This window comes from Passer montanus, unplaced genomic scaffold (genome assembly GCF_014805655.1).
Source record: "Passer montanus isolate IOZ18808 unplaced genomic scaffold, ASM1480565v1 scaffold2, whole genome shotgun sequence".
NCBI classification, from domain to species: Eukaryota; Metazoa; Chordata; class Aves; order Passeriformes; family Passeridae; genus Passer; species Passer montanus.
In genome coordinates, this window is record NW_024366591.1 from 16,042,443 (window position 1) to 16,055,379 (window position 12,937).

The 12,937-nt window shown below is 42.5% G+C and overlaps 1 protein-coding gene across 1 annotated transcript in view; it reads right to left on the bottom strand.

Annotated features, from left to right (window-relative positions):
• TXLNB (taxilin beta) overlaps nt 1-11,808 on the bottom strand; it is a 41,698-nt gene extending 29,890 nt beyond the window's left edge. The window contains exons 1-4 of the mRNA XM_039706792.1: nt 11,640-11,808; nt 6,406-6,822; nt 4,399-4,490; nt 437-607 (exon numbers count right to left, since the gene is read on the bottom strand). Of these exons, the coding sequence (XP_039562726.1) occupies nt 437-607; nt 4,399-4,490; nt 6,406-6,808 (666 nt within the window). The 5' untranslated portion in view covers nt 6,809-6,822; nt 11,640-11,808. The remainder of the gene's footprint in view (nt 1-436; nt 608-4,398; nt 4,491-6,405; nt 6,823-11,639) is intronic.
• Between the last annotated feature and the right edge of the window lie 1,129 nt (nt 11,809-12,937).

Consider the following 12,937-nt stretch of genomic DNA (forward strand, 5'->3'; position numbering starts at 1 on the left):
TGACTGACCCTCACACATCACTTGAAAAAGTGCAAGTGCTTGAATTACATCAAAACACCCACCAGCCTCCTGTGAGTCCACTGGAGCAAAGCTGGTGTTCCTGTGGTTCTGTCCATGCATGTGCACTTGATCTGCACTCTGAGGGACGTGGTCTGTTAGCCTCACTACTCTGCAGTGAGCTCCCTAATAATGCAAGGAGGGAGAGCTTAGAGCTAGTGTGGGCAAACCCAGTGTCCAAAAGTGCTGGGATATTTTCAAATGAGAAATAAAGGGGTCTTGGTGTAAACGGACCTCAAGATCAGAGTGTATATATAATTATTATATATTGCATGTGCAGATGCAAAAATCCCTCTGATTTGGTACTAGAGGGAGATGGCAAGGTGTCAACATCATCTGTCCCCTCACTTCTGGGTGCTGTGATGAGGCTCCCACTCACCTTGAGGTTCTTGTTGTGCCTCTGGAGCTCCCGGCACAGGCTCTCGAGCTTGCTGCGGGCAAGGATGGCTCGGCTGTGCTCACTCTGCAGCTGGTCCTTCTCCTTGGTGATCTGGGCCTGTCTCTTCTGTAGATACTTTAGCTTTTTCTGCTCAGCGCGATGTTCTTCAAGCTGGGCAAAACGGGGATTAAAACAGGGAAACATTGATTAAAATGAAACAAAGAGGGATAGAAAAGAATAGAAAATTAGCTCTTTTGGTTTGGGGAAAGAGTTCACATTTTCTTACCCTCTTAAGAAATCTTTTCCATTTATCATCTCTAATGTGATAGGAGAAAAGAACCTGGAAATTCCCAAGTCTGCTTGCTGCAACAGTCCCAAGTGTGCTGTACTGTGGGCGAACATAATTTTTTAACATTCTTAAATCACCATTTTAGCTCTTCCTTCTTCGGTTTGAATTTCTTTGAAGGACATCTATGAGGTTTTTATTTTTGTTTCTACATTTGGAACTAGAGGAGTCTAGTGTCTACTACTAGAGAGTAGGGCTTTATGTGGTGAGATTTCTCCAGATCATGAGGTGATACAGTAGCTGTTAATCCTATTTTATTTTTCCTGAAAAAGAAGCAGTTTCCTAAATATCCGGGAACCCGCTGGACAAAACAACAGAAGAGGTGCTGGAGACCAGGAACGCTGTTCATGTGGGGGCTTTGTTGCCGATGGAGGAGAATTCTCTTCAGAGAAGGGTTTCCCAAAGTGTCATGTGCCAGATTCCTCTGGCTGACAGGACCATGTGAGAGCATCTGTCAATTGTGTTTCTGAAGGTCCTGTCATCAGTGAGGGTGGGTCATGGCACATCAAACCTCTTTTGGGCTCTTTGTCTCTGTATAATTCCTGCAGGAAACACAGACAGTCCCTGATGTTCCCTTGGGAGCCTGCTGTTCTGTGGGTGCATGACTCCTGCCTTCCCTAGAAGGCTGGTAGGGAGTGGAGTGTATTTAGAGGGGGCAAAGAGGACCAGCAACACAACTGATAATAGTAACCCATGCAGTCTTGTTTCTTTTGATGCGTGTCCATCACTGGATGTTTCAAAAAAAATTCCTGTACTGTAAATTAACACCCTAACAATAAGGTCAAAGAAGTCTTTCACCTCTGAAGCTTTTAATGATTTCACCTTCTGTTCCAACACACAATAACCCTCCTCACTGTATCACAGATGTGCATACATTACAAGGTATTTCTGAAGTCCAGATGTTTTCTGATCAAAAAATGGTAGCACATGAGCTTAAACATGCAAACCTTAATAATAACAGTTGCTGTTAGGACTACACTATCTAATGATATGTTACCACTTGTACTAGTTAACCCCAGTATGACTGGGAAAGTCTGTGAGCACTGGGGAATGATGTGCAGCTCAAACAAGACAGTCAACAGCATCATATTTTACATTTTCATCTGTTTTCTGCAGATGTTCAGTAATTTATGCTTACAGTTGAGAGGTCGATGCATTATTAATCAAATCACAGCTAAGTGTACCACAAAACAATGCTCTCACCAGCTTGGAGTATATTTACAGTTTATGTCCAACTTTTAACAGGTATATTGTCTACTTTTGCTCCTGTACATCACAATATGGGTATTTGCATCTAATCAAGTTGCACTAGCTGAAATAATTTTTCTAGTACTGTAGGAAAAGAAATTTCTTTTCTGTATTTAAGGCTGAGATCTTTTTTCTTCATAAATTTGTTTTTGTCCCCTTCCCTTTTATGCTGAAAAACAGAGAAAGTGTTCTTTCTTTTTGCTCCACATTTTGCATGCACAGCCTGTGCTCAATGGATAATGATTTATCCAAATCTCATGATTCACTCAACCTGTGCTTGAGATAGAGGGCTCAGAATAAAGTTCATCTTAATCATGATATGAAAAGTCTTCCATGCTTTTTTTTTGCCTTTTTTATCCTCCATTAATATTACTTGCACTAGAAACTTGTATCTCAAATTTCTCAGGAATATATAAGACACGGTGTTACTTTTGCAATGAAAAGGGGAATTTACTGATAAATAGGAATGCTGAAAGGGTCCCAAATCATAAATTTTTAGAATAATCATTTAAATAGAAGCTAAAATTAACTGCAAATAGGAGCAATTTTGATTTTTGAAAGCTGTCCTAGAGAAATAAACAGTCAATTTAAGAAAAAAGTTTTATCTTGATCGCACTGCAGACAATGTCAGAGCTCATATTTATTTTTTAGCGTATTGCTCTTGCACCCAGCACTTGTGAGACTTGCAGGACATCTGAAAATAATCCAGTTATAAACAATTCTGCAACAGCTGTTTGTAAGCAAAAGCTGTTGTAAACCATAGTCTGCTTTGCTAACCCAACACACCAGATTATTTGCTGGATAGTGAATGAAATGTTCTCTGCTGGCGAGTAGTGTGGCAGAGCTTGTGCCCAAATGGCTGTGCCATCTCACTTCCCCATCCCTGCTGGTACAGCTTCTACCTTCACCAGCCCATGCTCCAGCCTGCAGTGTACCCACAGTCGTACAGACTGTGCCAGAGCACAGGCTGGCAGGGACATAACATTGCTGGGTGGCCTCTTCAGCTACAGCCTGCCCCAACACTACTTGAAGCAGGGGAAGCCACTGCCAAGCACCCAGTTCCATGGAGGGGAAGCCACTGCCAAGCACGCAGCTCCATCACATCACCTTCCCCTGAGCTGTGCTGCAACAAGTGTTTGTGTCACCACACGGCTCACCAGACCAGGGAGCTGATCTGGCTGGAAAACAACTCAGCAAAAGCAAGATGTGATCTGAAGTGTGTGATGGGGATGGACAAGAGGGAGCAGGGAGAGAGGTCACAGCTACAGCCAACTGCTGACAAGCCATTAATCACCACATGCCCCTCAGCCGCTTGGAGTGAGCAGGGTAAGGCTGTCTCCCACAAGGTTTTTGTTGTATTTAAGGAATGATTTATTTCAGTGACATTGCACAGTATGTCAGAAACAAGTGTTCAGTACTTTTGTTTCAGCACTTTCTCCTGCATGGGCTACTGGCAATACAGCCCCTCTTTTATACAGTGCTGCAATGCCATTTGAATGCAGTGGAGAGTACTTTGTAGAGAAAGAAGAGCCATTTCAGTTAATCCGTGAGCATGAAGTCCCTTTAAGCATGAGATAAACTATGAACAGCTTGAACCCAATTTATGAAATCAGAGGATTTTACATGGAAAGCTAAATTTCACTTCACACTCTGATGAGACATGGACACATCTGTGCATAAAACCAATTAAAAATCAATGTTCTGCTTTGCACATTTTTCAGCACTCCACAAAGCGTAAAATGCTGCAGCCTTGTCATTTGGAAGATTTCCACAGCTTATGGTCATACAGTCTTTTGACTACAAATGAAAATATCCCTTCATCTGAAAATAACCCATCTTACGTGTGGAAGGAACAGTCAGGTAGGTGGCATTGTTACAGGAGTGACATTATGATGGTAGGGGCTTTGACTCTTCATTTCATTGTGCTGTGGCTTCTCTTACAATTAGTCTCAGTTGTCTATTATCTACTTCCTAATACAGGAAGCTTTATACCAAATCCTGTATTATTTTCATTTTGATGAAATCACCAATGCATAATTTAAAGCAATACCTACAACAGAAACATGCAAAACTCCTGGCAGGAGGTGAAGGCAGGAGCCTAGACACCAGTCTCCACTATGGGTCAGTTTGATAGATTTGCCTTTAAGTACAAATATTCTGCCTCATCAACTTTCTGGCCCAAATCTTTTTTTCCTCACTTTTTACTTTTTTTGTCTTTTTTACCCATAATTACCTGTCCATGTATTTGGATTCACTTATCAGGACAGACACTACTGGTATGTGAGGTTTGACCATGCTGCATGTCATGTATTTTTTATACCTTCTTGTGCAGGCAGTTTGTACAGAAAAGAGCCAACATTTTACTCACCAGCTCAGCATACTTCTTAAACAACAGGTCCAGCTTCTCTTCTGGAGTATTCAGCTTATTCAAACTTTGCATCAGTAAGGTGGCTTCTTTTCCTTAGAAAAAGAGGAAACAGAGATTTGATGCTAGAGATAGTTTGTAGTTGATGCACTGTTATAAAATTGGTTGTTTGATGCATGGGTCTGTAAAAACACAGGGTGAAATGAGGCATTTTGGAAAGAAAGGAATAATTTTTACTGTAAATTTCTGAGTTTTTCTTTGCCTTATAAGAATAAACACGCTAGGACTTTCCTCCACTTCAGATCTCAGTAATGGGCTTTTTTCTAACAAAAGCATTGTCTGTGAAATGCTTTTGTCCTGTGAAATCTGATTTTCATTCAATGTCTTTGCAAGATGATTAGGTTAGACACATGGCACATTTGACTGAAATAAGACTGAAAGGCCCTGGACCCCAAAAGTTCAGGAAAAGCTCTCTTTGCAAGTAAACGTGGATCAAGTCTGGTGTATTCAGCTCCTTTGCTGATAGACCCACACAAGACATCAAGAATATTAATTCAGATGTAGAGACTATGGTGTGGAAGTAAACAATCAGAGAGTGGTAGGTGCTGCCAGCCAGGTCTGGGCTACGTGATGCTCGTGTAAATCAGTTCCCTGACTTGGTGGAGAAAGCTTTTATTCCAGAGAGAGTCTAATAACTCCCTGGGTGTGCAAAGCTAAATCACTGGACAGCCATTTAGGTATTGTTTCTCCTCTGATACCTCTTGGTTTTCATTTCAGCCCCAGGTATGAACTGCAGTGCTTGTTCATCAAATACAAAGTATCCCTGACATCCCTGGAGATAAGGTTGCCTGTGGTCCCAGGGGCTTGGACATGCTTTTCCAAATATTCCTCCCTCCTGAGACTGTTATACAAAATCTGCTTTCTGCTTTGGGCTGGACATTTTCTATGTTTTTAATTCCAGTGCAGTACAGCCTCTGGAGAAAATCCTTTATTTCACACTAAATTCTCTCTACAGCATCAGCATAAATAAGTGGAAGTGAGCTAAAATCAAATCCTGGTGTGAGCTGTCACAAGGGCAGATGGAGAACTGTGTGTTGGTAAGGTTTTCACTGAGCTTGCTGAGGTACCAGTAACAGCACCAAAGCCAAGGCAGTAGAAACTGAGGAATTTTCTTCTGGATATTCAAGAATTTTTGAGGAAGAAAATCCATTCCATGTCCTATGCTTAGTCCCTTGTCTGTAAGAATGTGCTGTAGTGATTCCTTTACAAGTTTAGTCTGCATTTGGGTTTGGGTTCTCATGCAAAGGAGAGGCTCGAAGATTGGCTGGAGTTAAATGCAGGAAGGGAAATAATTTACATCTATATTAGATTAGAATGTAACTACATTGCTCTCTAGTGGCTGCCCAGCAGAAAGTACATGAATACAAAAACTTGCTAAGACTTCTTTCTAGCTCAGCTGACAGCCCTGCCAGGGCTGAGGTGTTAGAGAACAAATGTATTGGCTTATTTCATATATATTATATAATGAGTCCAGGGGTTTACTAAATGAAAAATAACCTGGTCATGACAGTAAATTTATTCTGCAAGTCCCCATGCCACATAGTAGCACCATTATGACTGTTGTGACCAGTGAGTAGTCATATCTGAGCAGACAGGAGAAGAAAATATTCACTAAGGTACAAATGAAAGGCTAGGTTTTTCTTCTTCTAAGTGACTTTGAGTTTGTCATTGGACTGACAGCTTTGGCTAACCAATGTGGGTGGCCCAGTAGTATATCAGTGTTGTATGATACAACATTTTTTTTAAGAACTAATATCTGATATAGGCTACATGTTGGGTAGTGCCAAAAATAATTAGCAGTTATAGAAAAGCTGTAATGGTCACTGTCATTTTCAGTGGTAGCTGGAGGTCCCTATCATCCATACCAGAAACTTAACATGGTAAAGAGCAAGGACCAGGGAGTTCTCACTTGTGTTTGCAGAAGGGCTGCGTGAGTATGTAAATATTTACCTAGTCCCTTCAGGATTTTCTTCTCCAGCTTTTGCTCCTTGTTGCCACTGGGCTCCTTTGCTTTGGAAGCATCCCCAGGAGCCAGCTTCTCTTTCTCACTCTCTTCATTTCCATCTTCATACTCTGCATCCTCCAAGCTGCCTGGCTCTCCTTTCTCAGGTCTGTCTGTTCCTGTAGCAGTGCTTTCCTTCTCCATCAGGCTGGTGGCAGACCCGTAGGTTTTAATGATGTCCTCCAGCTGCCGGCTCAGCTCCTCTGAGATGTCACACACGGCTGCTTCAGGCCAGCTACTTGGCTGCTCCATGGGGACTGGAGCAGGGGATGGCAGGCCAGGGGCAGGTTTGTCCCCACTCTGCCCCTGGATGTCCTGCCCAGGTGAGGTGGTAGACTGGTCATTCTCCATGCTTAGTGCAGCACCTGACAGAAAAACAAATGGAGGTTTAATTTAAAGGCATAGAACTAGCCATATAAAGAATTAGCCATCAAGTTGTTCTCAAAGCTTGGCCAGGATGTGAGTGATTTAGTGTGAAATTTGGGATGGCAACTTATCCATTGGTTCTGGTTTGACAAATATGTCACACTTAGATAAATAACCAAGGTGATTTGCCTGCAAGGAGAAAGGCAAATTATACACTTTCCAAGAGGAAAGCCTACCCAAATCTAACACTTAAAAATGAAACCCTTTTATTCCCACTGCCAGCAATGACACATGAAGTGACACCCCAGTCACTTATACTATTTTCCTCCTTGAATAAAATATTTGCCACATGTTTACGTTTCTTGATCTGTTTACTGGCAACACTGGCTTCCAATATGGGCAGCTTCACTTCAGAGCCGCGTTAGTTTCATTTCCTCTTTCTCTCCTGTTGACACATCTTAAGTCAATAATCACAAAAAATATTTTAAATGAAACTGGTGCACTGAAAATTGCACTGTGCCCTTGGAAAGCCCAGCATGGTGCTTGATCTACAAGAGACGTGCTTTGGTACCGTCACAATAACAGCAAAGAATAAGATTAACAGCTATAAACCACCCTTCTCTTGTACTTGCTCCATGCTGCTGACAGATTCTTTGACAAAGTACAAACTGCAGAATAAATCACAATGAAATAAACCCAACCACACATAACAGTTTGATAGTCCATGGTGTATTGTGGGGCGAATTTCAGCTAATTTATTCCCAGTTTGCAAAGGGAAGCGATTGTTTTCTCAGGTTTTTGCACAGCTGTGCTCAGCCAGGCATATACAGAGCCCCCAACATATCTGTGTTCCTGCTCTGGCTTACCCAGGACCTGGTAAGGAGGTTGTCAGCAAGAGCATCCTGGGTGACAGGAAAACTCAGAGTAGAGAAGGCCCCTTCCCTCTTAGAGGGAGAGGCTGCTGGCTCCTCTGTGTTGCCCTCATGAAGCAATGCAGAAGTGTGGGGTGCACATCTGGACCTTGATCTGCAACTAACCCCCACTACTGCTTGATTGCAGATTCTGTACTCTTTCCAGCCATGAGTCCTTTCTCTCTCTTTTCCAGACTGACATTTTGTTCCTCTCTTTAATAACATGATTTATAAAGGTGCTAGTGGGGAAGACGGGAAGAAGCTTACTTGATTGATTCTTTCCAGCATCTGAAGTGGTTGCTTTCTTATTTTTTGAAATATTTTGAAAACATGGAGCTAACTGGGAAGCATTTTGTTCCCTGTTCAAACAGGCTGCAACATATGTTTTCTATAGTACAGTTTCCAAAACTGTAAATAACATGACCAAGGGCATTATATGATAAGAGAGATGTCATTTACTGTAATAAATGACTCCGTGTTCTTAAATTCTCCCCAGTCAAAGTGATGTTTGGAAGTGCAGTGATGGCCATCAATAAGCAACATTTTTGAAGATTTGATTTTCTAGCTATATGATGAAGCTTGCAGATAAGATGGTCAAATGAGTTATCATCTCTCAAGCAAATAATTGAAAGCTTTGAGTGGGCTCAGGAGGGGCTTGAAAACTATTAGTTATAAATATATGCCCCTGCAGCCCACCCATAGATACAACTTGCCAGCAGAAATGGCTCAGGAATTCATCTGGACCTGGTCTCACAGACCTGTCACACTATCGCGTCCCATTCTTTCCTCACTCCTTGTGGCATAGTCATCATATCACTGCAAAATGATTGTAAAATTATATATGATTTGATATCATATCGAGTTTAATTGACATTGAAAAATTAAACCCTGTATGTGCAATTTAAGTAAATAATTCCAGATAGCACAAATGCTAGCCTCCTGTTTGTGATCTTTTTAAACTAGAGTTAATTGACTTCCAACTGATTCAAGGTCAGTAAGAGTATTGTAAAGGCTAAGCTAGACACTCCACAAAATATGTGTTTATCTCTGACATGTTCAGGCTAGTGTTTACTGTTGCAATCATTAATTTGAGCTAATTGACAGTTGGCAATCAATCAGCTAGAAAACCCAGGACTACCAGCTCTTGTTTAGGCTGAATAAAACTCTCAGAAAGTATATCCAAATTCAAAATAGCTATTTTTGTAATATGTTTATCACAAAGGGAGATCAAGACTGCAAAATGCTCCATTTCCAAATATTGATTTATTTTCTATCTCCCCCTCTTTGTAAGAAGGCTCAAGCTGATGTTCTCTCTGTACCCCGACTCTCTCCCTTGGCTGCCTCCCAACTTCATCACTCATGTGGTAGCATTCTCTGGCTAAAGGTTTCCTCTTATGTGAATCACAAAGCATGTCTCCAAATACTGCAGGCTTTAAATCCACAGTGGCAATTGATCTGTGCATGATGTGCCTCAGTAACAAGAAAAAAAACATGGCTAAATGAAAAAGAAACTAGATTATTAGAATCAAGGACATAAGATGTGTACAAGCAGGCCTTGCAGGAAATCTTTGCTAACATACATTCCTGGCTAGAAAGGGATTAGTTATAATCAGTCTGAAACCATGGCAATTCACAACTGCTGAGTTTCCATCCACCAGCCCAGAATGGTGAGCAGGAACCACAGAAATACACAGAAATGAACTTCTAACCCAAAGGTGCCCACCCACTGGGTCATACTAGCAGTTGTATTTACACACACAAATAAATATCCTAATGTTTTATTTTGCTCTTCCTCAGACTAAACCAGAGGTCTGATAGCTGCTTCCCAGCACAAACAAAATGCCTGTGAAGACTTCTGTACCTTGTTTTGAACAACAGCTTCCACAGCACTGCAGTTCATGTTGAGGGAGTCACAGCATCTGAGAGTTACCTGTTTACAGCCTTTGATGCTGGGAGTTTTTAGTGCAATTGGCCCCAGTTCTCCCTTGTACTCCATCCTGCTTAACCTTGATGTACACAAGGAATTCTCCCTTATGAAGCCATAAAAGACTTTTGGTGCCAATTTCAGCAAGACACAAAGTGTTTACATTATACTCTATCTTAAACACAGTGATGCCTAAAAATTAGGTGACAGAGTCCAGAAGAGGAATTCCTTGGTTTTTCAGACTTGCCCAATTTTAGACTGGCCACCTCTTCAGTTTTGCAACTCCTACTAGCATTACTGTTGCCTCCAGGCATCTGAATTTCCAACACAGCCTTATCCTGTTTGATGGCAAGTGAGAGAGAGGACTGCCCAGTCTGAGTCTGAGCATTGCATCTTGTTTACTCTTTTTCTCCTGCATTCCCAAATCCTGGAACTGTTCCACAGCTGTGAGATCAGCACCTTTCTTGGCCCTGGTGTTTTGGATGGAAACTTGACACTTGTGGTTGCTGCCTGCAAATAGTCACTGTGGTCCTCCTCTCCTTCAGTGGGGAACACCCCCAAAAGCCAGAGGGTGCTGCTGCCTCCCCACTGTGAGAAAGACTTTTCTCCATTCTCTCTGTCAAGAACTTGGGAAGACTCAGGACAGAAATGCAGCTTTCAGCATAGCTGAGCACACAGCACAGCCACAGCTGCAGCCAGAGGCAACAGCAAAAGGTGTGTGCCTCAGATCAGTCTGGTTACATGCTGAGTTTGTCTGCAATTATATCCCTCAATATTTCACATTTACAGCACAATTTACCTTCACTGTGCTTTGAAAACAGCCAGTATTTCCAGCGTAAAAGGTCAGTATGCAAGGGCCAATGACTCATTTAGCAGAGCTGCAATAGCCATCCCACTGCTGCTGGGAAAACTGTTCCTGTGCTGGGGTGTGCCAGCCCACCTCTCACACTGCTGGGAGCTGGCACTGCTGCCCAGGCACCCTCCTGGCATGACCAAAACACAAATTAAACATCTTCTTCTTAGCTTGCAGGCTGCCTTGAAGAGGTTTACAGAGTTTTGTTTATCTTTTATAAACAGTGTGCTTCCCCTTCCTTCTGATGGGATTTGCTTCCTGATTTCCTTCTTGCAGCTTGAACTTCTAGAGGGTTTACAGACCAGTCTATATTTAGCTTTTGCATCCCCATGTATTCAGCAGAAGGACACATGGCACCTGCTCTGCAGCCAGGAGCTATTTTAAGCCCTTCTAAAATGGGTGATGGTATTTAGCACTTTATGCTCAAAGTTCACATGCATACACATTTCTCTAAAACAAAGCTTTACATATATTTGCCCCAGCCAACACATGCTGATAAAATCTGATTTTTAATCTTTATATAAGACCAGATTGGTCTGCAGTGACACATCAAAGCAGCAAACATTAAACTCTGGAATTGCCCCTGCTACCGTAACTCTGACCACCCTCCAGAAAAATACAAGTACCTTCTTACAGTCTAGATAGACGGTGCCCTATGTGTTACCTTAGAAAGCAGAGATAAACCCAGCTATATCAGCTACTCACAGCATTTGAATAGCTTTATGATTTATGTGCAATTTTCTGGTACAAAACTGAACAAAAGTTTGGAGGTTTCATGGCAGTTTTCCAAGACTTGGAGGCTTTCTGAAGCCTCCTACCTTACGTCTCATATTGCTCCTGAACCTTGACCATTGTTGTAGCAGACCACACATGGCCCCCAGTCTCAATTCAACAAGTGCTACCAAAGTAATCTTGAATTTTTCTGATTATTCTTGATATAAGAATTCCTTACTTTCACTAACAACCTTGGATTACCCTGTTTTCCTCAGATGTGACATGGTGCCCAGACTTTCCTAGTTCTGTTCCTAGAAAATGCAGGTTGACTCTCCCAAAAGGAAGTACTCACATTAAAGCTCTTGTGCCATGTCACAAAGCAGTGACAGCAAGGAAGCTGTTCATCAGACTTACCGGAGCAAAGAGAAGATCTGAGCAGAGGAAAAAAGCCAGGCAGAAAGCTCAGACAAGGGCACGCCAGCAACAGGTTCTGCAATCCTGCCACTGAGGAAAGAGAGACAGGAAGACCAAGTGAGGCGGGAAGGACAGAGTGACACAGGAGGAGCAAATAGTGCAGGGACTGAGCACGCACTGTGCAGGGACTGTCTCTGATAGGCGCAGGGGAAGCTGCCTGCTGGCTGGCAGCATGAGCCAGCTATGTTGGCTATTCCCTGCTCTGACAGAGATAGCACGAGACATTAGAGACTTGCGCCCTCAGAAAGAGAAAAGAAAGGAAGCATACTTACACAGCTGCTACCTTTCAAATTTAAGTCTTAATCCCTCAATGACTTGAGGCGTTATGCTGTGTGAAATTTGTCTGTATTGACAATGGATTGGTCGAACTTGGTTGAATTTTTCTATTTCTGCCACAAAGACTCAGATGGATTTCCATACGTGAACTCCCAGCTGTGACTGCCCTTTGCAGCCTGAGATTTGGGCAGGATTTGTTAAAAACAGACAGATTCTTAATCATAGACTCACTGGCTGGAAGAGACCACAGGATGTCTTTAGTTTAAGCTCTTGCTTGAAGGAAGCTCAGCTGTGATCTCAGATTAGGTCTCTCAGGGCTTTAAACTGGTCTTTAAAACTTCCATGGATGGAGATTGCATGACCTCCCTGTGAAGCCTGTTATCTGGCTTGTCTGACATGGCACTGAAAAAGTTTCTCTTTCTACCTAGCTTTAACTTCCCTTGTTCCAGCTTGTGCCTATTATGTCTTCCTGCTTTACACTCCTATAAAGACTGTCTCTATCTTCTTGATAATCTCCTCCAAAGCTGTCCCTTTTCCAGGCTGAACATCCAATCCCTCCTGACAGGACAAGTGCTCCAGTGCCAGCCACCATGGTGATCCTCTGTTGAATTGATCAACTTTTCCATTAAGGCAGTGATGCTAAAAGAGGTGACTGGTGTAGCTGCCCCTGATCCCAGCAGCTCCCAAACAAATATTGTAGCCAAGATAACTTGCCTGACCTACTTTCTGCATGTGACCATGCTGGCTCACGTTGACCCAAAATTGGTGATACAAGCAAGGAGAGTACTTCCCAGGGAGCTCAGCTGCATGCTGCTTTCGCAGCAACCAGCACTTCCCACCTCTGTGATCCACAAGCTACTCAAGCACCATCTTGAGATGCCATATCACCTAAGCACCATCTGCTACCCACTCCCTAGAAGGAGATGTAGGTCAGTTTAATGCACAGATATGCAAACAATGGA